General features: G+C 39.5%; 1 protein-coding gene and 1 long non-coding RNA gene across 2 annotated transcripts; one reads left to right on the forward strand and one right to left on the reverse strand.

Annotated features, from left to right (window-relative positions):
- On the forward strand, nucleotides 1-19,589 carry LOC126649312 (uncharacterized). Its single transcript, XR_007631009.1, has 5 exons — nucleotides 1-593; nucleotides 3,806-3,972; nucleotides 4,626-4,705; nucleotides 5,303-5,442; nucleotides 19,528-19,589. It is a non-coding gene; the product is annotated as an uncharacterized LOC126649312 (long non-coding RNA).
- On the reverse strand, nucleotides 16,424-27,375 carry CUNH3orf85 (chromosome unknown C3orf85 homolog). The gene is made up of 4 exons (XM_050333353.1): nucleotides 27,270-27,375; nucleotides 19,555-19,703; nucleotides 19,263-19,335; nucleotides 16,424-17,450 (listed from the first exon to the last, which is right to left on the reverse strand). The coding sequence occupies exons 1-4, from the start codon at nucleotides 27,316-27,318 to the stop codon at nucleotides 17,359-17,361; spliced, it is 363 nt and encodes a 120-aa protein (XP_050189310.1). The 5' UTR covers nucleotides 27,319-27,375; the 3' UTR covers nucleotides 16,424-17,358.

The following is a 27,375-nucleotide window of genomic DNA, read 5'->3' on the forward strand; positions in this document are numbered from 1 at the left end:
TTGTCAATAGTCCCTGGTCAAGTATAATTTTCTTTAAAATGTCCTTTCTTTCTCTCCATAAATGTGGCATCTTTGGCTAGGTAATATTTTGCAAGCAAGGAAAAAAAATCAACTATTTCAGTAGGGACACACATTAATTTAGTTGCTGCTATTGCGTGTTTCCATATCAGCAAAGTACAACCTGCATTATTTTTCTGGTGTTGTAATTTTTTCTAATATTCTTTCCAATTCAATAGCATTTTCCAAGGTGAAAATCTCAGCTGTTTTCTGCTACAGTCTCCCACCTAGGAAGAACATTTAAAATCAGTTGTATCAGCAGTTTGTTCTTGCTGGCATCGAGATTATATTTTCTTCCCCCTCCTGTGTATCCTAATGCCACAGCTCTGCTTATGAACCAGCCAAGCAAAATTAAAGCTTCCAGGCTTTCTAGCAACAGGAGTCTCCCAGGAAAAGAGGTTGTGTACCCAAACAGTTGTGTGTTACCGGCGGAAATCTTCCTGTCTGATTATGGAGATCTCTGCATAAATTTGGTTCTGGCAGGATTTCGCGCTGAATCTGACACAGAGTGAGAAAGTTATGTGGGGAAAAAAAGGGTAAGTAACTGCTGATGTGAATGTAGCAGACTTCATTCTGGTTCTTCACTGACTTTAGACCTTATGGCTTGAGAGTGTAGAGCTTCATACTGTCCTAGTTAGGCTGCCAGGGGACAGAAATTATTTAGATCTTTGTTTAGTATTCTGTAGAAGTGGTAAGTCCTACAAGAGTGTCAGCTAGATCCATGGACCTCTCTAGGGAAGGAAGAGAGCTAAGGAAGCATGATGATAATTTAATGCATACAAATGCTGGATAAGAATATCTAATCAAAATGTTGCTGTTGTGATAGATGCTGTTTTAATTTGTCTCCAGTTACAGATGATATTTCCTGTATTTTCCCTCTTTGTGGGTGTCTTCTGTGGAGTTATAAATGTATAATTAATGCGGCACAGAAATGTACACTAGCCATATTATTAAAATTTAGCGTTGCATTAGCTTTCAAAAATGAATAGCAAGTTGAAGCTGTAAAAAACAAAAAACAAAACACTTCTCTGTGAAAAGCTCCATCATACAAAGCATTGAAATTTATCTCAATATTATTTTATTAGAGCTTTTTAATTACTATAGCAGATAAGCAGGTCTGGCCACTATCTTTGCAGAACATTTGTATTAATAATGTCATACAATTTTCAGTGATGGCTACAAAATGCTCTCCTTTAAGAGCTTAGTTTAAGCTGATATGCAAAAGCTAATTTTCTGCAGGGCAGAGAGTTCCCTGCTCTCTTCCACTGGGCTGCCAAGTCACAGCTACTTTTCTCAACTGAACCATAACCCTCCCTTAAGCAATACAGCCAAAGGAAACACACAAAATCCTTCCCTGAGCACATCAATAATAACAATTCAATGCATGCATAGTGGACAGAATGTTAGTCACCTTTTGTATTTTAAAGCAATCCTACTGTTTATAGAATGGTAGACAAGGTTATTTTGCAATCTAAAACTATAGTTTCAGTTACTTACCAGATACTTTTTAGGGTTGGGTTTTCTTTCTCTTATTTTTTTTTAGATCCATAATATGGAGCCCAACAATTTATTTCAAAGTGCACCTTCGATACTTTGCTTCTTAGTGGGATATTTGTAGCTATGACAAGGAATGAAAGAAAAAGAAGGAGTTCACATACTGTATGTTCTTGCTTACCTATCCTCTTCAAAAAAATTAAATCTGAAATTCTAACTCTGGAATTGAATCTGAAGTAGAGACAGTCTTTTTGTCATGCTCCAGAACTCACTAAAGCACTACGCATACTGGTCATGCTTTGGAGTGATATCCATATTTAAATATTTTAGGCAGGAGTGCTATTTTTGCTGAAAAACTAACCAAATAATTATTTATGGGAATCTTGCATGCTACTTTGTTCTGTATTTTATGTGTGAGAGATCCCATCTCTGTATTCAGAACACACATAATGAAACAATGAAGAAATTCAGGGTTTGCAGTAGCACCACAAGAAATAATACCCATTTCAGCTTGTAATGGGAATTTTAAAGAACTACTGAGAAGATTTCAAATATCTATATTGGCTGCAAACAAGTTTTTGTCCTTGAATTATCTTGACTTCATTTAATTCAGGACAGTTCAATGTTTGCATTATAACTCTGCAGCGCTCGGAATCAGACATCGAGAAGTGCCATTAAGATCCATTGAATTCCCTCTTCTTTGCAGGTCAAGGCAGTTTTGTTCCTTAAATTGCATTTTTCTGTCATTTTCCTGCCCTGGATAAAGATTTATTGGACTGATTTTAAAAAGGGAGCAGCTACAGGAAACAAGCCACACAGAATGAAGATAAGATTCAATTTTGAAAGCTGATAAATTCAGATCCTGATATTCATGCTAAAATATGGCAGGAGTGTCTTGAAAAGTACTTTGAGAGTGACTCCTGCCAATAAGTGTAGAATTGTGAGTAAGGATGTCCACTTGTGCCTTAGGGGCATGAAAATATAAGTACTTTATGAAACAATCAAGTTTACAACCTTAAGATGCTGCAGTTGTGTGCTGTGAGAATGAACAATCTTTTAGGAAGCTGATGCAAAAGTGAGAGAATAGTAGGTTGAACTCGTAGTCATATCTGTTCAGAGTTTTTCCTTTGAACTCTGAGTCTTAGATAGTAGGCACCCAGTGGAAAAAAAATAAGGTATATAAATATAAGATATTATTCTCCTAATTTTAAAACTAAAATAGATCATAGTTTTATATGGAAACTTTAAGATTTACTCTTTGTCTGCTGACTAAAGGGAAGTGTTTCATCAGAGGGAGAAGTTAGGAATTGCACAGCCAGCAGCAGAATGCTGGAAATTTGGATTCATGCAACTGAGGATACCCTACCTTTCTAATTCTACTGCAATCATTAAAAAAATAATAAATATGAAGATAATTTAGCATTTACCAGAAATAACTAATATGATAAGTGATTTGCACAAATATCTGTTTTAAAAAGCTTTTGTACAGCTGTTTCTGGTCACAATCCATGGGTCTGGTAAATTGCAGAGTTTGGTGATGTTAGATGGTTTATCATGAGATATCCAAACAGATTGGATATTTGCTGGTTAGACTGTCTTTACCTAAAATCCCCTTCTTTCAGTATGTTGTTTATTATTATGTTAAATTGTGTTAACTAGTTTTGCAAGATTAGCAACATGCAACTCTCCAAATTTTTAAAGCCCCAGCTTCTTCAGTGAAATGAAGGAGCATCTCCTAGTGGCATCTCCTTTCATGTGAGCATTTTATCTTACAGTCTCATCCTGTCTTTAAGATTTTATTCTCCTTGATTTGTGCATCCTTTGTCCTCCTACTTGTAAAACAAGGGCCCCTGTAGGTCTTCATGGTCATCTTTTAGTCCTTTGATAAGAACTAGAAAAGGGAAGAAAGACTTAAAGTACTATCTAAAATCATCACTGATGGCACGTGAGGTAGTGATCCTTGAAATGAGCAGGGCAGCTCAAAGGTGAGAGTTACATTCTCTGATCAAAATCCCAAGGAATGCTCTCTCCATAGCTAAATCCCTCTTCGCAACTGGAGCCAGTTATGGACAGCAAACTGCAGCGTAGAGGGTTATCACGCTCCAAGTTACTCCATTCCAGGTATGCTGAGGTAACTGTCCCTGTGCTTGCACACAGCATGTGTGAAGTAGTGCCACTTATTTTGAGCTTTTGTCATCTGGAGAATCCTAGGTCCATGTTTACTGAGTTCCTTTGTTTTGCTTTTCCTTGACAGAGAAATTGGCTTCCGAGAACAGGATTCGCACCAGTCTGTTAGCACAGCACAACATTCCATATGGCCACACACTCCTCCTCACTGTTTACAAAAGGTTTGCCACAAATGAGTTGATGTGTTCATCCATTTCCTCTGAAATCCTGAGAAGAAGAGAAGCCCTCACTCGGGTAGAATGGACATGAGATGCAGCTCCATGATGCACAACTTCTGGGAAAGGGGGTGGGGTAGGGGCAGAGGGTGAAATGCAACCTTAAATAGAGCTATTGTCACAAATCCAAACCTCAGCACTGTACTGGCTGCTGTGAAGAAAATCTAACTCCATCCCAGCTAGACCCACTACACACAGCAGGGATGTTCAGCTCACAAAGAAAATAAATAAACAGCACATTTCCCTGACCCTGAGGCTATCTACAGCAGCCCTACTAACATCCCTGTGAGATCCCAAACCAACCTGTCAGTTTTCTCTGACATGTAGGGCTGGACATGTTCTACAGGCCAAATTCTGCCCTAATTGGTGACACCTGTGCAAACACATTTAACAGTGGGGACTGAATCAGATGGGACTGATTTCCTCATGATGTTTACCTAGGGTCGTGAATGGGCAGGCAGAAACAGCCTCCTTCGCTCTGCAATGTGGCCTCAGTTCACTGGCAAGCTAGAAAAAAAAATTCCAGAGAAGTTTCTAGTCATGGTAGTCTGATACTATGGTGGTTAAGAGGGCATGGATCTGCAACAGTAAAAATAACGATCTTAAAGCAGCTCTTCAGAGAGACAACCCACTTGGAATAATTTTTTTCCCCTTTTTTCTCTATCTCCACAGGATGCCTTATGTGAAGAAGCATAAAAATACTAAACACATGTAAACTTGTGAGCTGAAATTCTCTGGCTGCAGTTAGGCATGTAAGTCAAACCTGCAAATAAACCATTTAAAAAATAAGTCATGTAGGGAAGACAAAACAAGTGCAGAGTGTCTGAGCAAATCATTCTCCTGTTGTTCATCTCCTTGAACACCTGATATTTCCTGTGGGTTTCCTGGGATCCATCAGGTTTGCTTATTCTGCAAAAGACTTCAATGTAAGGATCCAGAAAGAGGAGCTACATAATGTTTGATGTCCTGATGTCTGTGTGTAGAAGGATGCTCTGTATCTTTTCTTCCCTGGCATTTGAGAGATAGTGAGCATTAGGTAATAGCCTGAAGCTCTCCTTCAATATTGATTATTAATCAACTTTAAAAAATAACATCCCTGACTAGAAAAGATAACAGGGTTGTGAGGACCATTTTTGATCCAGTGGTTTACAGTGAGCCTTTTTTTTTTTGTCATTTGGATTTTTTCAGTTATTAAATACTGCATGAGTAGCTTCATTAAGCTCAGTTTCAAGCTGCTCTCAGTTCTACTGTTTTCTGTAACCCTAGAGGGGGTGTTTGCATAGGGCAGCATGAGGAATGTTACTCAGAGGGTTAATTCTCTTTTAATATATTCATTATGTCCATTGCAGGAGAATTAGGCAAGGCTTCAGGAACTACAAACCAAAGCCAAGTGATGATTGATCTCTGTTGCCTCTTTCCTGCTTTTATCTCATACTCTACCGATGTTCAGCTGTGTCAAAGCATCTTCATAACTTCTTCAAGGCCAAGGGTAAGCCTGCATCAAGAACAGTATTGGTTCACTTTCTTCACCTGTAGCTTTATTATACAGATGTGTCTAAACACGTTTTGCTGAAGTCATATCCCTGATAAGTCATGGTTCAGGGAAATGCCTCCTCCAGCCTGCTGTGGACTTGTGTCTGCAAAGATCATCAGGGCTGGATGGGAGTTCAGTGGTGAAGTGGCTTTTCAGAACAAGCAGAAAACCGTGAATTAATCTGGAAAGTGAATAATTTGAGGTTAGTTTTCCGTATGTTCCTGTGCTTTTGCTTGAGACCATCTTTCTGTGAGGTCTTGTGAAGAAGGATTGTGGTTTCTCTGCGATGAACATGTGGTTTGTTGGAGGAATCAGGTATCGGGGATTTCTAATGTGATGGCAAAGATCCAGGGTGGAGTGAAGAAGTCCTTTGAGTTTGATGGGGGTTTCGTTTTCCATTGATGAATTGATCCCTTCAAAACAGTATGGGCTGATTTATTCATCTGAACTGATATCACTGATATTCTATTTATCTACGGGAAAAGTACAGCTGAAGCTGCCACAGGTCTAAGAGCTTTTTTATTTTAAGCACCTGCCCATCAAGTGTATTACCATAAATTCATTTCAAGTATAGAGATCATCAAGTGACACCTTTTCATCAGTATCAAACTAGATTTGGATGAAGAACACTGACGTAAGACTCATTGATTTTGTCATCACTTCTAAAGCAAACACCTTTCCTATCTCTGCACAAAATTTAAGGCAATATGGTTGTGTTCTCAAATATAAAACAGTTTGCTTTTTTTTTTAAAAAAAAGAAAAATCTGAAGGTTTAGATGTCAGCTGCTCTTTCTTCTGGCTGTGAGAAACCTGCTTATCAACTGGGGAAAATAGTTAAAATGGCTCTAACACGATAGAGGTACTGATCTATGGTGTATTTTATAACTGCTTTAAAAAAAGGCTGGTAGGCCCACATAGTCTGTCAGTGAGCAATTAGTGCTGTGCAGGATTCTTTCTTCACCTCAGATATTGGTTTTTGACAAAATGATGATGGAACTGTACGTAACACTTGAACTGCAGAAGAAACACTACCCAACAGGGCATGGGGAAGATAAATGACAGTCTAGAATAATGAGCAAGTGTTAGCTAATTAAATTTTACCTGTGCATGCTTTATTCTGACTCTTTTTCCTGTTCTAGATGGAAGACTAAGACATGGATGAGTTGCTTAAAATTAAAATAAAAATAGAACCAACATAGTACTTTCATCTTCAAACTCAATTAAAAGTAGTTACCATTTTTTAAAAACTTTTTCAAGGCAGGGAGTTGCAAGATTACACTTTGCATGTTCTTACAAGTTCCTTTCTCTTGGCATGCAAGCAAGTTGCCAGTCATCGTAGAAAATGTTTTGGCAGTATCTTTCTGACATTTTTGTGTGGGAAGTGTAAGAAGAAATAGGGAGTTCGCTCTTTACTGTAACCATTCTTTCAAGAAGGGATTTTTGAGGTGGAGTTGCTTTCTGAGAGCTAAGCAATGGGAGTTGTCAAAGATTTCCAAAGGGAAGAATTGCAAGTGTTATAAAATGGCCTTTAAAATATATATGTGTGTTTAATGTTTTTACTACCTGAGCAATAGCCTGTTGTGAGCACTTATGACCTTTCTGCTACCCAACTCCAGTCTCCTAAGACACAAGTTCAGTGCCTCAGATGCCTTCAGTGGGACTTTCCTGACTTGTGCATGGGTCCTTGGAGCCCTTTGCGTGGGGAACAGTAGGGAAGGCAGGAGCAGAAAGGAGGAGTGATGCCTCCATGACGAGACATCTCCTCCCTGAGGAACACCTAAAAGCCCTGGTAAGATAGGTTTCTTTGGAAACCAGACTCTGCACAAATCCCTCAAGTTCCAGATGAAGGGTGAATGGTTGCCACTTCCTCTGACATCGTGGGGCCCCCCAGCTGCAGACTGAGCTGCCTCTACAGAGCCTCTGCTGGCTTCCCCCCTCCTGTCTGGGCCAGTGGTAACATACACCAGGTGATCACAAACACTCTACCTCTTGTTTAAAAAACAAAAACCCTGATTTGACCCCATCCCAGTCTTCTCTATCCATGCTGGCATGAAGCCTGTTGTTGCTCAGCCTCAGGCCTGCAAATAAGTGAAATCCCACAGCCTTGCCCCAGTTCCATCACCAAGTAAAGCTCTAGCATGGGGTGATGGCACTACCCATTTCACGGCATAATTTTGGGAGTTACCCAGTGCAGGGCCAGGAGTTGGACTTGATGATTCTTGTCTCTTCCAACTCAGGATATCCTGTGATTCTATGACTTCTTCTTGCTTTCTTCTGCCAGGAAGGCAGATATTTACAGCAGTGGCCGTGGCCACACCTATAAAGCCAGAGCATGAACCGAGCCCCTTATTGGCAAAGGCTGGAGTCTCCTTTGTGATCTCTTTCCAGCAGGCTTACCTTCTTCCATGAATCCTGTGTAAGGAAGGAAGTAGCGCAGTGACACACTGTTATCATTGCTTGTGTAATGGTAAACACTCTGCTGGGTGACTAAATTGCTCGTTCTTTCCCATGTCAGCCTTGAGCCAAAAATAGAAGAAAAAAAGAAAAAAAATATAGACTAATGCAAGTCGCAAGAGGTAGGAGAAAAGAAGGATTTTAGAAGGACAGCGTGCAAACTGATTTCTGGAGAAGAGTGCTCTGTGTGCAAGATCCTTAAACTGTGAAGTTTTAAAGGGCACGGTCACAGTTCTGCCACTGAGGAGCTGTTGGACTGTGGCAAAGTGCAGCCCAGCTTCAGTCAAAGGAAACTCTGAGTATTGCTTCAAGCTGATATGAAATTAAAAGCCAAAGGCCCAGGGCTGTTTCACTGCCTTGAAAAGGAATAAATGAAGAGGAGTTTGAATGTAAGAGAGTCGAATAGTTATGAAACAGTTGGCATGCAAAAGGGATTAGTCCAAAATGCAGGCATTTTTTTTTGAGAGAAATATTTTCTGAGCCTTTTAGTTCATTCATTTTTGCTATTTAGTTTCTTTTGTTCGGTCATTGTCAAATGATAGTACAATAATAGATTATTAAGGCAGTTTCAGGGGAGCACTGGAGCATTTTTGTGTGTATGTGTGTGGTTTTGTTTTTACTTCAAGCCAAGCCTTGGTCTAAGGAGATAGAAGGAGACTCAACCTGAATCTGTCTTTCATCTACTTTGGAATCAAAGCAGAGAGCTGAAGAATAACATATGTCTTCAGACTCTTGGACTCCAGCTGAGTTAACACCCTGTGAGGGGCTTATCTTGGTCAATTTACTGCCCTCCTCTTGTTGCAAAGCGAAAGGTGTTTCTTTAATTTACACTGTAGTGCCGTCAAAGGCAGGCAAACACCAGGGGGTCATTTATTGCACTGTTTGGTTGATGCTGTTATACCTAAATTTGGTACTGCTGGTAGCTCATCAGCAAGTGCTGCTCATCTGGTTTTATTGAGGTGAAGATAGAGGTGGCTAAAATCAAGCAGACATATGTAGATATGTGTCTCTGTCAGGGAAAGTGAGAAAGTTGGAATTAGTTCATTCTGCTCAGCCTTGAGCCCAGATATTAGGCATGTTATCAATCTTTTATACTGTCATTGTAGGCAGGACTTCTTTGTTTAATCATTACTTTTTCCTGAAGGGAAGCTAGTGTGGTCATTTGACTTTTACCATGCTTTTGTCAAGAAAGTTTGGATCAGATGATCCTTGATATCCCCTTTCAGCCTGCTGTTCTATGATTCACCACTTAGGCTATAATCTTCCTGGTTTTAACACCTGAAAGCTACTATTTCACCCTAAAAAGCGATTTGATTTTATTTTTTAAAGCCTTCCTCAGAAGCCCACTTTGTCACCCTCTCCTTTACTCCTGAATGGCATTCTGAGCCTTTCCCAGCTGTGGAAAAGCTCCCTCCTTTACTATCTTGTCTGTCTTGAGGCCCTGTGAGCTTCCAAATCCCATCAAACAGGATAAGAATCACAGTCTTTGCTGTGACCCCCATTCCCCTCCACCTGCACATGCCGTATTTCTTCTTTTCCCCTCCCTGCCCTCCTGATCACTGGGTCTTTTTGCATGAGATGCCTGGACACTTGGCTCCTATCTCACAATCACTTTCCACACAAACCATGTTCGAGTGAACTCTGAATGAAAGGATTCATCTGCAGCATTGGAAAGGGAGAACAATGGCACAATTATTCATTAAAGTCAGTTCTGGGGAAATGCAAGGAAATTGCTGCAAATCTATTGAAACTAAATCTAAAAGGTCACCCTATGCTTTAGTATTTTCAGCTGCCTCATACAGACACTTCCCCTCCTCTGTGCTCATATGTGCCCCAGCAGAAGGCTGCATCTGGCAGAGATGAGCTCTTCCCAGCCAAACCCACTCACTCCCATGGATGATCTGCTCTCCTGGAAGGAGGCAGGATTACTTTTCAATTCAGTTTTTGCTCTGTTTCCAGTGTTTCCACTAAAGAAAGTCTCAATCTGCTTTTAGGAGAAGAAGCTCAAGGACTATTTCTGTAGCACATTATGTCCCATTTTTGGAGTTTAACTAGCTTATTTCATTATTTCTGGAGCCATCAAGGAGTAACACCTCCATTTTCCTCTGCTGCTTTCCCAGACATAGTAACATTAACCTCTCAATGTGAAATGTGTTTATCTCCTGAAATTTCTAGTACTGGATTGGATACCAGCTCAAAAATTGACCACAGCACTTGTCCAAACCCCAGAATCAGAAAAATACATGCAGCTCACTCTTGAGACTAGACATGATGGCAGTCACTTGATTCAGGTTGACTACTGGCTCTGTGGTATATATTTACTTGTATTAATGCAAGTTTGGAGAACTCTAAAGCCCATGGTTTAGCAGTCACTGATTGGTTCCTTCTATCTAGGACACTTGCTTTCTATGCAATCTAAGAAATGGGAAAAATAGAAGAAAATTAATCAGGTATATATATATATAACTGACGAACGCTGAATTGGATAGGAACGGGGATCCCCGGAACAGGAGGCTTCCTTTTACCCCCTGCTCCGAGGGGGAGAGGTGCTCCCTTCCCCCTCCCCCATCCACCCCGCGGCGCCTCATGGCCCCACAGAGGGACCACGGGGCCAGTCAGTCAGGCAGCAGGGAAGCAGGCAGAGAGAGCTTTATTGATCTGACAACAGCTTAAGTACCTTTTGGAGGGATCACAAGGTGACCACTGGGAAATCAGGAGGTGTTACAAACAACCAATGATGACAAAGGGTTAACAACCAATAGATGAGTTTCTAGTTATCTCTCAGACATTCCACAGGTACACCGAGGTATTTTGGGAAGAAGAAGGGTTACGCAAAGGTTTAAAATCACCATCTTGGACACGTGATCAATATTACAAACTCCTGCATTCTTTTATATGTAGCAGAGTTACCCCAACATATAACCTGTCCTTGAGGAAACTTTTTATAAAACTGTTTTGTAGTCACAAGTTAATAACAATTCTGTCACAAGATAATGAGACAGAAACACTTATAATCCATTATTTGCATTGGGCATAATGATTGGTAGTGCTGTTACACATTGTATGATCTTGTACTAGGAAGGCAATGAATTCACATCTGTATTTTTCAGTGCTGTGAGCCATTTTCTGTGAGCCTGAAACATACAAACTTCAGGATGTCCAATTTTAGAGCATGGTAAAATCAACTCTTTAACTTGATTGAGTCCTGATGCTGCAGGACTTGTAAGGGATGACATATCACTTGTATCAGGGTCAAATGCAAAGGACAGATCCAGTCTTCACCAGCCGATTTATTGACATAGATGAGATACTTTCAGTCTTTGCTCAGAACCAGAACTGACAATTTCAAAGCATTTCTCTGAGAGTTCCCTTTCTGGACTAATAGTAGCAGCAGTTTCAGGATAACAGATTTCAGGGCAGATCAGTTCGACTTGAAAAAGATTCAAGAGAAAACTTGGCTTGCCCAGGCTATCCAGGGAGCTTCTGAGACAAATACAGTTATCTATTATTTGTTCTCCTAGGACTCATTTCTTCTAATCAACTGGCTACAGTGCAGATGATGCTGTGTTTTTCTGTGTTAATTTCTGCTTATTCATTAAGTGTTCTTCCAGAAGCTTATTTTAGGAGGGTGCACTTAAAATTTTCAGCATGCATTGGTGACTGTCCCTTAATTTCTAGATATGCAATTTTACATGTTGATTAAGACCTGTGAATGAAATCTTTGCCCATCTCAAATAAGCCCCTGTGCTCTGTTGACACTGCTCCCACTGGTAATGTAACTTCAAAGCTTTCCCTGTGGGAAAGAGGAATCTGGTAGACAAACAATTCTCTGAAAATCCTTCAGCTTCCATTTCTGGTTTCAAACTGGCATGCCTTAATTACAAAGTCTATCATTTCAGGGAAGGGGACTTTTTTGCAATTACCTTATTTTGCTGCTGCATATGCTGTTCCTGATATAACTGACCTGATAGAGACAGCCTGAACATTTTAGTGAGGCACAAAGTAATCTTTGGTTGCTACAGTACCTGTAGTGGTACTGTGATTAGATCTAATCCTTTGGACATTTTTGAGGGAATGAAAACAGACTTTAGCCTGGGACAGAGAGGATGAGACAGGAATGGGGAAGTGTGGAACCCTGACTAACAAAAAGGGAGGTTATTTTATTTGTAGAAAAAATATTTCTGTGGTCCACAAAGTAAAGTATCTCTAATTGAATTGTTTGTACACTTAGTGGAAGGTAAGTGTTCCAAATGACGTATGAGTAAAAGTGTATTTTGGTTTTTTTTAATTTTTGATCCTCTTAGATTCACTATGGTAAATGTTTATAAATAGGCTCTTCTTTGTTACTGCAAGGTCTTAGAAATTATAAACCAAAAGTCAGTACAGGTAGCTTTGCTGTAATGTAATGGTAGTTGCCTTGTGAAGTACCATAGCAAAAACAGACTGCATCCTGCCCACAGCGTAATGTGGGGATGTACAGGTCCCATTCCATCAGAAAGCTTGTGGTAGATCTCTCAGCACTGAGCCTCCTATCTGAACTCCACAGCAAGGGTAACACCGTACATACTTCAACATAAACACCAAAAGGAAGCAGCACTTTATAGCTCTCAGTTCTTGGTTCAACCAAGCTGGTTTTGAAATTACAGGCAAGATTCTTTTCAAGTCATTCTTATGAATAACGACCAAATCAGTTATATTTCAGTGCTAAGCAGCAACCACCAACACCCATGGTTGTCTTTTTAGCCACTTCCTCCATGTGGTTGTTTTCTTGCCCTTAGGTAGTTCTTCCTGCATTTTGAGGATGCTGGACTAACGCCTTTCTCATCACACCTTGCACAGTCAGGCATTGGATTTATGATAATAATACTGACAGCAATTGTAAGGATGTTTTTTAAGCTTTCCTTGAATGAGCTCTCTGCTGCACAGCAGCTTTCAATCACGACCAGGACATAGCTGAATTATTCAGATAGGATCACACATGCTTATTCAGTTCTGCCAAGGAGGCAGTGACGGGTGTGAAATCACCTTAGCACTGACTGCTCTGACCAGGAGTAAGGAGCTGAATAGGAAGTGTCACTCCAAGCTGACTATCTTGTTACACCTCACAGAGAAAGAAGCTTTTACAGGTTGACCCTCGAAGGCTTAAATTCACCAGGCAGTCCCTGCTTCCTCCTCTACCCCTGTATGGACTCAGAAATAGGGAAAGCTCATTCCTCTAGAGAGGTGATGGTTAAATTCTCATTACAAGTCTCAATGAGAATTTTTTTATCTGTAAGGTAGTCAGCCACAGCACTCAGCCTGCCTAGTGCTGTGGTAGGATGTGACCTTGGTTTGGGCTCAAAGGGGACAGGTGTTTGCTGATCACCTTTACAGATATCCAGCTTAATACCTCTTGCGTCTCATAAAAAGAATTGTTCCTCTTTTTTCCAGCCAGTGGAAATTAGACTCTATAGGTTTGATGTCACTGTGTTTGAAATACATATCTCTCAACAGTTTTTGGGGCAGAACAGTGATTAGTGATGTTTGTATTATTAACATAAAATCCCATACAAAGAATGCTTTTTTCCTGGATGAACTTTTCTTTTTTTTTGATCACTTTCTATCTTTACATTCTAACTACTAATCTCATTGCTTCCTATGGATGATGCAAAACACAACAATTTATTTTCCACTCTACATGAAGTGGTTACAGCAATGCACCTGCCTCAGGTGAGTGGTTTCTATATTTAACCAGACAACATAAAATTGCTTTGAACACAGCTCACTTTTACTGGTAACTAGCAGCAGGTATAGATGAGTATTTTGTCTCAGCTGTTCTGGCTTAAATTAAGACAATAGAAGATCAAATGCAAAGGAAGGACATAACAGTAGTGTGATGCAAGCTCAAAAGGTTTCTGCATTAAAATCATTTGGGACCAGGTTCAATCATACAAATTACAGCAGTGATGAAGTACTGTGTAGAACTTTCATCGAATACCAGTTGCCAGTGTTCTGTTTGAGGGAACCACTTCAGATCATAAAATAAATGGTTCTTTCTCATTATACGCTCACCTGTCCTGCTGAGTTTATAGAAAACAGTGTGTCTTAGTATTTATCCCATATTCAGCATTTTGAAGTGTGTTGTGTACAGGTTACTTGGGTTCTACAGTTCTCAATTATTATTGGAGAGATGGGTTTTCTTATTTCTCCTGTGGCATCAGACTACACTTGAGTCTTTCTCTCACAAAGCATGGCTCCTGCCATCATGTTGTCTCTGTAGGTACCTGCCTATCCCCTATGTTTAGCCATAGTAATTTCATAACCTGTGGGCTGTTTTCAGTTCAATTTGATAGAGTAGCAGAAATTGCAAAGGTAGTTTGGTTCTTCTAAACTTTGCAAAATTAGGGATAGAAGTAGCTGAGGGAATGGGCAAGTGCTCTGACAGAAGATAGCATAATTCAGATCTGACTTGACACTTCCGTGGAAGGACGACCTTGTTAGGGCCTTGCCTGGTACAAAGTTTCTACTGAAGCTAGAAATCACCCATGAGATATTTGGACACCTTGATTTCTGTCACTGTGTTGACTTTAGGCAGTCACTCTGTTCACATGACTCAGAAAACATCTGGAAACTCAGACTGCCTGGCAGATGTTCTCCTGCATCCATCCAGTTAACGTCTATACAGAGACAAACTTGACTCCAGCTTTCTGTGACTCCTCTTCCTCTCTGCCCATTCTCCCTCTCCTCCAGGACCTCTGTTGTCTCTGGACTCAGGGAGCTCCAGTGTTTGTGTGGTTTAGGGGCTTTTTTCCTCAAAAAAGTTGCAGTACTCAGAAACTGCTTAGAGAAACTGCTCCCCATTGCACCAGAAGCAAAGGTCCTGTGTCCTGAGGCCTCTACTTAAACACCCATGACCAGCATAGATGTACTTGAATTTCTCTTTAGTTTAGAACTATTCTTTGGTTTTGTTGCTGATAAGTTACTGCCTGTGTATCTGTGCTGTGCAGAAAAAGCATAGAGACAAAACCTGTAGGTGGCAACATGAAGATGTGTTGGAAAAGGCATTAAAGAAGGGTCTAAAGTCACTTGTGTTAAAGTGCTGAAAGAATATGTGAAGATAAATAGGGGGAGCAAGTTCACAGGGTAAATATTTTCCCCAGTTATTAATAAATGCAAATGGAGGTGTTTAATATTCAAATGCTGTGAGAGCCATTTGCTCATTGTCATGAGTGGCATGTATTTGATAACATGAAATAAGCACCTCATCCTCCGCCGCTACTCATGCGTGCACAATCCTTCCCATTTAATTCAGCAAGACTAATTATCTGAATTAGTGACATTAGCTTGAAGCTATGGATTTTCAGATTGAGTCTCTGGCTTTCAGAACAACTTCTTTAAAGGAATTAGTCGTGTCTAAGTACAACAGAACTGTCAAATTGCATCCCCTGGCTTTGTCTGATGTTTTGGTTGTGAAACCAGCCTTATGCAAGACTGTCCTCGTGGCAATAGACAGTGGTTATTCCAATTTTATGGCTCTGACAACCCTAAAATGGCTCATAAATGTTGGGCAGTTACCTCACTAGCTAATAGCAGATGACAGCTGATAGCACTTCATTTTACCTCCCACCTTATTATGGACTTTGTCATCCACACTCCAGGGGTGTCTGCTATCTGTCTGCAAAGCAACTCCTGAACTAACCCCCATTTTGGTTTAACTTACCATGCAGGCATGAAAACTGCAGCTAATTTGCAAACAGATCACACAGCCCTGCCTCGGCAGCAGTAACATCCATCAGAGAGGCAGGGCAGAAAACAGCAGCACTTCAGGAATGGGTGCACAAGTGGCTTGGGCATCACTGCCTGCAGAGCTGCAATATCCCTGGGACTAGCACAGTGCACAGCTGGAGCAGGTGCATCTTTTGAGTTTTACTGTATATCCATTTCAAATAAAAGGGGATGTTTGTCCTTACAGTCCTCCGTTTTGCTATATATTGTAGAGTTTCAGCATCTTGATCATGCCTGCACTGTTACTGAGGAAAATAGTGGAAGGTTTAGGATCTGGAACACCAGCTGATTGAGCAGCACAGGGAAGGGGGACAGAAGACACAGGCCATGACTGTGTTTAACTGTGAGGTCTTTAAGTCTATACATCATTTGTCACCCCTTATCTTTGAATGAACTGTTCATAATTAAGTAGTGTGACTGAAGATGTGAAATCCTACATGGCAAATGCTAAACTTGCACCTCATTTATCTCTTTCAAGGGTTTAATGAATTTTCAGCTTCAGCTAATGAATAATGGCAATTTCAAGCCCATTGTCCTATTCAGGGAAATTAATAAGGGCCTAAGGATAGGCCTAGGAGCATGATAGAGATTGCAAAAAAAAAAAAAACACCAGAATATGTGTTTCTTTTTAGAAGATCTAATTTTTAAATACAAATTCATTCCAGTCACTATACAGTGTATATTTGCAAAGAGCACTGAAAACACAACACACAGAATCTGCTCTTTGGAGGTAAAGGTGAGCAAAAATTGCCTTCCTTCACCTGCCTTTTTATTATAAGTTTACCATACATCTTGTTTTACCTAACAGGTCCTCCTTGTTGATGCAGAAATTTTGACCAGGCTTGAAAAAGCCTTTTAATTGTTACAAATATGTTAACAACACTCAAAAGAAACATGGGACCCCAATCCTTTCTTCAAAGATGTTCTCAAATAAGGTGCAATAATAGGAACCAGGAAACTTCCAAACTCAAGAACTTGGCAGAAAGAACATTTGTCATCACCATTTTTTTAGAAAAGGAGTAGTGAATGTTTCCATGAATTCCTAACTCCAAGGAGTAAGAAAAAAACCAACTCACAGTAGTAGCTGTGGATTCAGCTGGTTTGGGAATCCAAGACCAAGTACAGAAGTTTAAATGATGAAAGCAAAGCATGGACATGAAGAGATGTACACTACATTGCCTACTATTGATTTGTTCCCAGTACTTGAAAAAACACAAATGCACCTGAAGTACGGAGCTATACGTGAAGCACATGTGCTCTACATCTCTTACCCACCCAAAATAACTGATTTTCATTTCTTACTTGTCTCTCAGAAGTGTAGCTAAAGGAAGTGTTGAGAAGTAAAAATGTGGTTTTCAGTCACAGAAGCAGGAATGTACATTTTAGAACAATTGTTTAGTCAAAAAAAATATTTTCCTGAAAACACTGGATTTTTTTTTTAACTCAATCTGCTTAAAGTTCACGATTGTTTTTCTTAAACTTCTTATTCAATTTACTAGGAGTTAGATCTTAGTTCTGAGTATAAAATATGCAGAGAATTAGTGTATTAATTTTGGGTTTAGACAGTTGGATGAGATAAAGTCGTCTTATCAAATACATAATGTCAAATACATAACACACCATATCCTAACATAGATACAAGATGGGTAGGATTTAATAGCATGTCCTTGTCTGTTGCTGGAGGTAAGTTCCAGACTTCTGTAGCTGGTCCACATAAGATCTGATGTTGTCACTAGAAAAGATGGAATAAATTGCTTTTAGGAAAAAAAGAAAAAAAAAATCACAACATTATTTTAAAGATCCTGTCAACAGCTGCAGTCTTCAGATTTGCAAGCTTTTGCAAATGTTTTCTTCTGGAAGTACAGCCCCTGAACCAGATTCCTGCATATGCTGTATAGGCTTGCCATCTCAGAATTATCACTAATCAGGAACAATGAAAAGAATTATTCTACTTTATCCATAATGGATTTTGTAACTTCTAGCTTGATGTCTTTGCTGCTACATGCCTTCATAAAAACTCTGAATGCCAATTTCTGTCACATTAGCATTAGGAAATTTATTTCAGTCTGGGAGTTAACTAGCCTTGCTTTGAAATCATTAACGTGCTTCGGTGGGAGTGCCTGTGAATGTGTTTCTGTAAACTGGCTTTAATCCTGTCATACGGCAATCATTAGGATTATCATTCTGGAGGAATAACTCGTCTTGGAGTATGCCTGGCAGCTGCTGTGATCACAGCCTTCAGACATATGTACCCAACAACTAATAATTAGACACAGTTAGGTGTTTTCTATCTGAATAATTTTTCTGATGGAAAAGAGGGTGGGTTTTTTTTCCAGAGAACTGAGTAAAGTGTCTTCAGGTAATTTCAGATCTGTCATAAGGCACAAGTGAGTGCTGCTATCCAAGAGAGCTGCCACCCATATCAGTACTAGAAATTGTAAGAGAATAACCTGGTGCTTCCTTCCAGTTGCCCAAGGCTTAGCAGGAGGGTAGGGAAATCATGGCTTTCAGCTATTCTTTCCTACTTTGCTTCTGCTCAGAGTGAGTGAAACTGGTGTCACCTTTTAGGCAGAACAGTCCTGTAGAGCTCAAACTGGGACTCTCCAAATCAAATTCTTATCTTATTAAAAAAAAAAAAAATCCTTTCAATAGCCACACTTCAAAAGGAAACTCGCTTTCAAAAAGAATGCTACTTTTAAGTCAATTAAATTTAAACCATATTCAATTTGAAGTATGTTATAAGATTACCCGTTTTCTCATTGGTGATGATCTCAGAGGGATCAGATTGCTGTCTTGACAAATATTTTAAGCACTGAAACTGTATGAGTTTAGTTCTACCCACTCTTGTCCATTTCAAGGGACTGCAGCATCTTCATATGAAAAGTGTTCCACAGGAATAATGTGTGTGTTCTACCTCATGCTTGTCCAACTGAATCATCTAGTAATTGTTCCTTAAATCTGACAAAATTTTGTCCCAAAAATGTGTACAATTTTAGCACAGTCCTAAACAATTTCTCTGTGACAGTTTGAGACACTTCATTTCATGTACTCTTGTGCAGATCTATAAATACTGCTTTTACCAACTGCTATGTCTAGTTCTCTTTTTGTTCTGCTGAGGTTTTATTCTAAACTAAATACAATTTTGTTACTGAAATAGATGGAGGTTTTTATCTTTTATTTTTCTCCTCAGGAATTGCTTTCTGTCTGCTTTTTTTAAATCAACTATATGGAGGCAGTTTAGCTTCTGCAGACTTTTAAAAGGGTATATATTCTTTAAGCTTTTAATGAGTTATTCCAAAGCATAATTAAAAAAAAAATACAACTATCACAATAAAATGACCACATTTAAATAACTATTAAACTTGGACAGTAAAAACAAGTCTTCTTTAATTTTTCAGGACATCTCTTATAATTAGTTTTTTTATTGTGTCTTCATGACACTATAAACCAATTGCCAGCACTGTTATATGGGTCAGTTTACTTACTTAGGTCCACACATACACTCCAAGCCTATGAAATGCTCAGCTGAGAAACCCCATCGTAGATGGATATCGAAGGATTGAAGGATTGAGGGTCCAAGTCCATGTAGTACTTTGCTGTGTCTCTCAAAGCTGCCCATGACTGACTAATCTGAAGCAGATAAAAACAGGAAAGAATATTCTCAGCTTCAATACTGAATAAATGCAGTGTGTGACTAATGAGCAGACAGGAGTCACAGACAACCTTCCCTGTGCTGATAAATCAGACAATTTTCCTCTTTTGCCCCAAAGGATTTATGTGGTGTGTTGAGTCCACACCTGTACTTTATTTTTTTTCCTATAGATGCTGAAAGGTGATGGAAGAAAATACCTGTTCAGCCACAGAGTGTGCCCATGAATTCTGGCTGCTGCTTGGGTCCCAGGAGCTCTGAGGATATAGTATGTGTCGTTTAAGTCGTATAAATTGATTTGCTGATTCTTCTGTCAGAAAAGGTGCTCCAAGGACACCTGAAACAGAAGCTGATAAATATTTGTAATGTTATAAAAATATTTTAGAATGTGCACTTCAAAAAACATGTTTATATCCAAGGAACATGGGTTTGGACCTGTAGTTTATTTAACAGAAATCAAAGATGGTCCTACCTTAGAAATTAACTTCTTTTTTTTAGGCCTGAAGTTACTAAAACAGGTGTTCTAAATCAATATTTTGCTGTTGAAGCCAAAGCAAATAAAGTTACAATCTAACTAAGGCATTAATAAATTTTTAATACAAGATTTTGCAACAAAACATTCTCTTAGACTGGAATTGCACTAGTGTCAGGTATGCTGAGAAGCCTGAAGTTTTTTAAAAGAACTCTAAACCTACCTATGGATTTAACTACAGTTTCTAAACTTCCTAGCTTATATATAATATTTATTCTTATTAGTATCACCATAGAAATTGCAGACATGGAAATTACTTCATAAACAGAAGGTATTGCAATTCTAATCTTGTTATTGCATTGCTTCAGATGGCTTCTGAGGTCACCACAGATGCAGAAGGACTTCTTGCAGATCTTCCTGGAATAACCTTTCTGCCCAAGAAAAAGGTCTGAATTCCTTGTTAGCTTCATATGAAAGGCCCTGGTACAGGAAAAATCTTTTCTTTTTATTCTTGGGTGTTTGAGACATAACTTAATTTGGGGCTAATAATATAATAATGGCCAGTCTTCGCGAGCGAAGATCCGGGGAAGGTCTTTCCACCTTCCAGCCTGTGCATTGGATTTTTTAGGTGAGACACAGTGTGCGCAGAACTGAGCCCACCCTTTAACCTAAGGTTCATCTGCCGGGGCCAAGCAAGCTTGGACGGTGGCAGCGAGGTCCTCAGGACGTAGATGTATTGCCTTTAAGGGCTAATGAGCTTCATCTGCCCGGGAGTGGCCCTGACCGGGAATCGAACCCGGGTCTCGGCGGTGACAGCGCCGCGCCCTTAACCACTAGACCACCAGGGGCTCCAACTGGTTCAAAATAGCATATCAATTCAAATCATACATTTTTTAATGAACCATGATTAAGTTGGAGCTCGATCCATGAGCCAAGCTGAGGCCAGTGTCTGTAAACAGCTGTGTTCCAATTTAGTGAAGTTTTAAATGGACACCTGGGGGTGATCTGCACATGGTTGGTACAGATGGGCCAAGAACTTGAACCCCTGTCTGTTAGGTGTTACCATGGGAGCTCAGCAGGACAAGTTATCACCTCACTCACAGCTCTCTAATGCCCTTATTTCTGAATTTCTGTGGGGAAAATCTAACTGAGAATGTCAAACATCTGCTTTCCTGCACAATGATCAGCTGAATCCAGTTCACTTGTAATTATTACTGGCTTTCCTGATCACCCACAATATCATTGCTCATTAGTTTTTTTTAAATAGAAGAAAATGTATGCTGAACGCATAAAGGTAGAAGATAAGTAAGCTAGAGTGTTTGCTGCTCTCTTTTACTTTGTTTGTTTTCAGTGCCAAAATTGCTTGAAAAGAAGACAAGGAAAAGCTTGATTGTGCAGTAATGAACCAAAACAAAAAAAGGAATTGAATGTGCTTGTCATCTTCAATTCCTAACAGAACTCAAATAGTCTCCTAACAGACGTCAAATAGTACTTTAGAAAATTTACTTAGCAAGCAACGAGAGTCCCAATAGTTCCTTCCTACTTCAGTTTCCTCATGTTCCAAGTTACTATAATCATAGACTGGAGGTAGAAGTTTTAGGTTAGGAAGTTTTCAAGGAATGTGATATTCAAAAATGTTACCAACTCCATGGAAAAAAGTAAGTTCAGACATTTGGTGTGAAGACTCATGTGTGAACTGCTCTCTCCCTTAGGGAACAGAGGAATAGCTATTTCTGTACTTCAGAAAACAAGATTTTGGCCTGTGGAAGAAGAAAATATATTTTATGCATATGTCTATTAAGCTGTTATACTTCTATTCCAGAGCTGCACAAGAGAAAACTAAGCTTATGCCAATTTCAATATTTCTCTGGCAATTTACTATTTTCCAATAGAAAAATCTATGAGCTGTTGAATTCTCTTTAGTGAATTGTAAATTTGTGATTTTTTTTTTTTTTAATATTAAATATTTTGTAAGCTCATGATTGCATTTCTGGACTGAGATAACTGAACTGGGATCAGAAATTGACTCAGTAACAGGCTTCACTTTTGTTTAAATGCCTATATAGTTAGTAAGGGCTATTAAACATTAAATTTTATCACCAATGTCTGCTCTGGCCTTCCAGATTTAAAGTAAACTGGAAAAAAAAAAAAAAAACAAAACAAAAAAAAAAAAAAAAAAAAAAACCAAAACATTAAGCAGTTCTTCTTCTTGTGGTTTTTTTTCCTCACTGCCAACATCTTCAAAAAATGAGCTTGTAATTCTGCTGGTGGGACAGTGAGGTGTTGTCTTCACTACTGTGCTGCAGAGCGCCATGTCTTAAGGGTATTATCTTTCAATTTTTAACAAACAGTCTGCTCTGGCTGCACCTGTATCCAATGAGGGTTGCCATTCCCAACCATGCTGAGTATTCACTTTGATTAAAGTGCACTTGCCTGCTCTGAGGAGAGGCAGGTGTGTCAGCTCTGTTGGTGGCTTCTCTTGTCAGTGTTAACACCCAGTTCTTGTTCTCTTCTGGAGGCTCTCTCATGTTCTTTCACCTCTCACATTTAGCACCTGTAAGCAGTGTCTGCAGGACTCGTTCCCAGCTGCTGGGGCACTCCAAAGATGCATAAGTACCAGAAGAACTGAGGTAAGTGCCTTTATATTTCAGCTAATCCTTGAGGCTTAGCTCATTCTCTCTTCATCTTACTGTAAAACTCATTATAAGACTCTGAACAGGGCAAAATTCATTCACCTACAGGAAAGTGAGACTCTCTCTAGTGAGACCATTTATGGTGAAACCAGAAATATCCCTGCTGGTCTTTCACTCTGACCACACAGACAAACAGGGTTGCACATTTGCTTGTGCTCTGGCAGATCTCTAGACCTGGGGGCATCAGACCAGATGTCCCCATCTGAGTAGCCCCTCTGAATACAGTGTATAGTTTTCATCAAATAACCTGTGTCTTGCCTCAGTTTAAGTTCCTTGGACTGGATGTAATTTTTCCCTGGCTTTTGAACATCTTAGTAAAATATTGTGGAAGAGTTTGTTGCTCGGGTGGATGTTTTATAAACACAGGCTATTCAGGAAGGACTGCAGCTCTCCATCTTGTAGAAGATTAGCACACAAACCAGGAGAATAGAATCTCAGAGCATCTGGATGTGAGACTAGAGGGAGTTTGGAGCAGGTGGGTAATGTTAATGACATGGCTCACAGTGCATAAAGTTGAGTTCCAAAAAAATGAAGAATTTCAACTTGTTCCGAAACAGTTAACTCACTATAAAGAGCAATCAGGACATATTATAAGTTAATGTTTTTATTCAATACTGTTTTCCCTCTTTTCCCTTAGATAAATATGTTATTTGTAAAGCACATTTAGGGATAAATGGCCCAGTGGGAAAATAGGAGGAACGTGTGTGGAGGGGGAACTATTGCAGAGGTTGTATCAGCTGTTACCAGTTAGAATGTTTCCTTTTATCATCTCTTGAAGATTCATTCAGTGTTCTCATATGAAAAGCAAATTATAGAAAAACTGGCTGGTTTTAGCAAGCAGATGCTTAGCTCATGTAATTATTGCCTTCAGCAGATAGTTTTGTCTATCCTGCACACCTAAAGAGATTGTCCAGAGGGAAAACTATTAGTAATCATTCTGCTACGGTGCCTTCTGAGTATCTAATTTTGGATTATTGTGATCTGATATAAGACTAAACTTGAGAGAAGGGAGATACTGGTAGAACCTTGGCATCGTTGTCAAAAAAGAAAATATTTATTTAGTATTGACTGTAAAAACTGATTATGAAAAGCAAAACTGATTATAAAAAGGCATACTTGGAATGTCAAATTAAAAAGTATTACAGTATAGCAAGCAAACTGTACTTAAAATATAAAATCAACCTGGATAGATCTTAAATTATTTTGCATTAAAATCTCTTCATACTAGACTCAAATGGAAGATAACTGTCTTGTGCAAGGATAGGTTTCTAGAAAGCAAGATACTTATCTGGGGGCACACAGAAAATCTTCCCAGGAAGACACCCATTTCTATTAGCTGGATGTACAATGATCCACTTCATCACGCAGTCAAAAAGGTGAGTATGAGATTCAACTTTGACACATTTTCCTGCTTAGGCTTTTTTTTTAAAAAAAGCTAGCAGCATGAGCCCTTGTGTGCTTAACAGTCTGAGGACAACAGGCAAGCCACTATTTGCATGTCTAATGGCAAAGTTAAATGATAGGACAAACCTTTAAACTTGCTTTAGTGTAGGATATGCTTTTGTTTCTCCTCCCTACCCGAGAAACTTTTTTATCTAGTAGTATTTTATAAGTGATGAGAAGCAATCTCAATGCTTGGGACCAAAATTTACACCTAGTGTGCATCTACCACAGGGAAAAGAGGTTTGTCTCTGATTTGCTGTGATATTTACAAAAAAAAAAACAAGTGACAATTACTTAGCAGCACTTCAGTCAGTCTCTGTGCAAATTGTTACATAAACTGAGACTATTTGTTTCTCCCTTGTTTCTGAAGACTATTGCAAGTTTCTGACAACCTGAAAATCTATTGCTGAAGTTAATATTGATAGAATTTAAATGTCAGAAGTTTGCAATTGTTCCGGCTCCTATCCTTTTAGTCTCATTACTCTTCTTGTTATCAGCTTAGGTGACTGGTCAAAATGTCAGCCCATGGGGCTAAGGCTGCCAGTCTTATCAACACTTTAGCACAGGGTTTGGACAGAGACTAAACTTGGACAGAGCTAAACTTCAACCTTGCTGAGGTGGCAGGTGCTGACGTGTTGGGAACTTTGAAAAAGTAAATCAAATGCTGCAGCTCAGGTGTGTTTCTTAAGGTTAGCTATGAGCCAAAATGGATCACCTCCCCTTCATTCTTCAGCTATCTAGCTTTCTAAATTTAAAGTCATGAAGTCAGACCACAGAACTTGGGATGAGGACTCAGAATCCACAGCACAACAGTGCAAGTGCTGAAAAACAGGTGTGGAAGTAGCTGTGTTTTTCCTCACTCAAGTATTTCTCTAGGTTGTGTGGCACTCCACGGAAAACAAGATGTGGTTCTCTGTCAGTACTTTGCATATATGGCTGGATTGCAGCAGGGATAGACTTTTGGATTCTTGCAGGCCACCTCTGGCCCAGACACCACGTTTTTTCAGTAGAAAAGTGCAATTCCATTAAAGTCTAACACCTGTATATTGCTTTTTCAAGTGTTAAAAAAGAAATACATATATGTACATTGGCTTTGTACCCCATAGTGTCTGGATGTTAACAGGCCTTAGAATAAAATTAAATTAGTCAGATTTGCTAATATCTACTGATTTAAAGTCACTGATTTTTTAAGAGCTTCAATGCTGTTCACATCACGCAGTCTTTGAAATTTTGGTCTCATCTGTTTATTTTCAAAGCTTGAAGTAAAATAGTCTTTATTCTTTGACAATTGTAATTTTATATCACAGGCCACAAGAGCTCTGTGGTTCAAGAGAAGAGAGCTCAGTCAATAACAGTCGTTAGAGCTACAGCATCAGCCTCATTCCCTCATCAGCAGAGGCAGACAAGTTACAGACATTTAAAGCAGAATTAACTATTGAACATAGTTCTGGTGTGATGCCAGGGGTCAGAAAAGTTGTCACATATGGGTAAATAATAAGGCAATTTGGCAAAAATCCTAGATAATCCTAAGGAAGGAACTACTTTCTCTGCAGAGAAATGCATTGGTCCACTCAGTGGGTCCTGTTGAATTTTCCTTTCTAAACCCATATGCGGCTATCAGTTTAACCTTGAATGAATGGGCAAGACAGCCCCATCAGACATCCAAGAGATGTTAGTAATTATCCCAGTGCCAAGGGATCACCCTTGTACTCCATCCCTTGCTGATGCACTCTGCAGAGGCTAAAGGAAAAGGTCCAGAAAGCCTATTTCCAGAGATGTGACTGTGGTTTACTATGAGGAGTGATTTATAAAAGCTGAGTTGAGGATATGATGAAAAGTTAGATTCTTATTAGTGAATCTTACAGCTTCTGTTTTACTTCACCACCACCTTCATTGTTGCTGAAAGGATTCGCAACTAATGAAAAACTGAACTGTTTGTGATCAATGAAACTTTTAAGAGCTCATTAAAAATCAGTAATAAGTAATTCTGCCTGCCCTTTGAAGAACAGGAACCTGGGAAAGAGGGAAAACAAGACTACTTTAATCTGACTTTATGTCTCTTGCCTTTCCTAACAAAGTCTTCCAAAAGGAGGGGCAGCAAGCTGATGTGTTCCCAGCATGACTTCAGGTGACACTGTTTGCGTCATGATGGCCTTCAGTGGAAAGGAGGTGAAGTTCAGGATAGATAAGTCCCTAGGAATGGTCCAAGTTCGCGTGCACAGAAGATCAGGAAGCACAAATAAGGGGGAAAGAAGGTTTCTAGGTTAACTCTGACTTGCAGGAGAGAGAAAGTCCCTTTCCAACTCCTTGCCTTCCTACAGAGTTTCACTGCAGGCAAAACTCAGGATCGTATGACAAGGAAACTAATTTGGCCCAAAAGAGCGATTACACCTGGCTGTGGTCCCAGTTCAGAAAATGCCTTTTTCATTAATTCATGATTGATATTGGCTAATTCTATCTCCCTCATTTTATCTTAGCTGTTCACATCATTTATTTACTGCATGTGTATTGGAGCACTCAGGTCTAAGAAATGCTTTTAGTTCTTACATGTGGATAGAGCATCTTTCTATGGTGCAGGCAATCACCTGAGATGTCAACAGTCACTGCTTTGTTTGTTCTAATTTAATGAGAAATAAATTAATCTCTCAGCATGTGCATCACTGATCGTTGACTGTAGCAGTGTGTGCTGCTTTGGGAAGAGCGTGTGACAGCCCTGCCCCATCCATTTTCCCTCTGGTCCAAGTTTTATAGGTTGAGTCTTGATTGTAGGTGCCCTGGTTACAGGGTACTGTGAAGGATCAGTGATCAGACAGCCTGAGCTCTTTAAAAAAAATAGTCTCCTTAAGCCATTCAAATCAGGCATCCCAGAAATCACTTGCAACATAGATCATTTTGGGTCCTTATAAATGCATGTGAAATTGTTTCATGTAAACAGTAAATGTTGAGATCAGAATAATATTTAGAGAAGATTCCATAGAAACAGCGTTAAGCTCTTTCTACAATTTTAACAGTTCAGGAAATCATCCTGCAAAAATGCCTTTCAGTCATAAATGCATCCTCGCTCCTTATACATGAGGGCTGAGCAGTAAAAGGCTCAAAAGTAGTCACGAGGAGCAGAATCAAACTGTATTTCACAGAATTTGCCATGCAATCTTGTGTTCACCCACTCTCCCATATGTCCCTGCTGCAGTGATTTCCAGTTAATTCTCTTCCATCAGTGCTGTTCTGGTCGTGACACAGGGGTTTTGCCAGGTGACTATTAACAAGGCAGAAGGGAGTGACATGAGACAGGATGCCAGGCACTTACCTGCAAACAGCAGAGCAGACACCAGAATTTGAAACATTTTCAGAGACATGGCAAATTATCCAGAAAGGGTTTCCTTTGTGAAGTGAAGACAGTGACACAGTTTTAT

Source organism: Myiozetetes cayanensis, unplaced genomic scaffold (assembly GCF_022539395.1).
Source record: "Myiozetetes cayanensis isolate MyiCay16 unplaced genomic scaffold, myiCay2020 scf5-8, whole genome shotgun sequence".
NCBI lineage: Eukaryota > Metazoa > Chordata > Aves > Passeriformes > Tyrannidae > Myiozetetes > Myiozetetes cayanensis.

Bases quoted from the DNA above. Each gene is read 5' to 3' on its own strand.
- CUNH3orf85 (XM_050333353.1), bottom strand. From the start codon at position 27,318: ATGTCTCTGAAAATGTTTCAAATTCTGGTGTCTGCTCTGCTGTTTGCA. The intron at 19,336-19,554 runs GTATTTTCTTCC...TATCTGCTTCAG, and splicing joins CACACTCTGTGGCTGAACAG to ATTAGTCAGTCATGGGCAGC. The intron at 17,451-19,262 runs CTTCGATATCCA...AAGCAATTTATT, and splicing joins GGACCCTCAATCCTTCAATC to CCATCTTTTCTAGTGACAAC.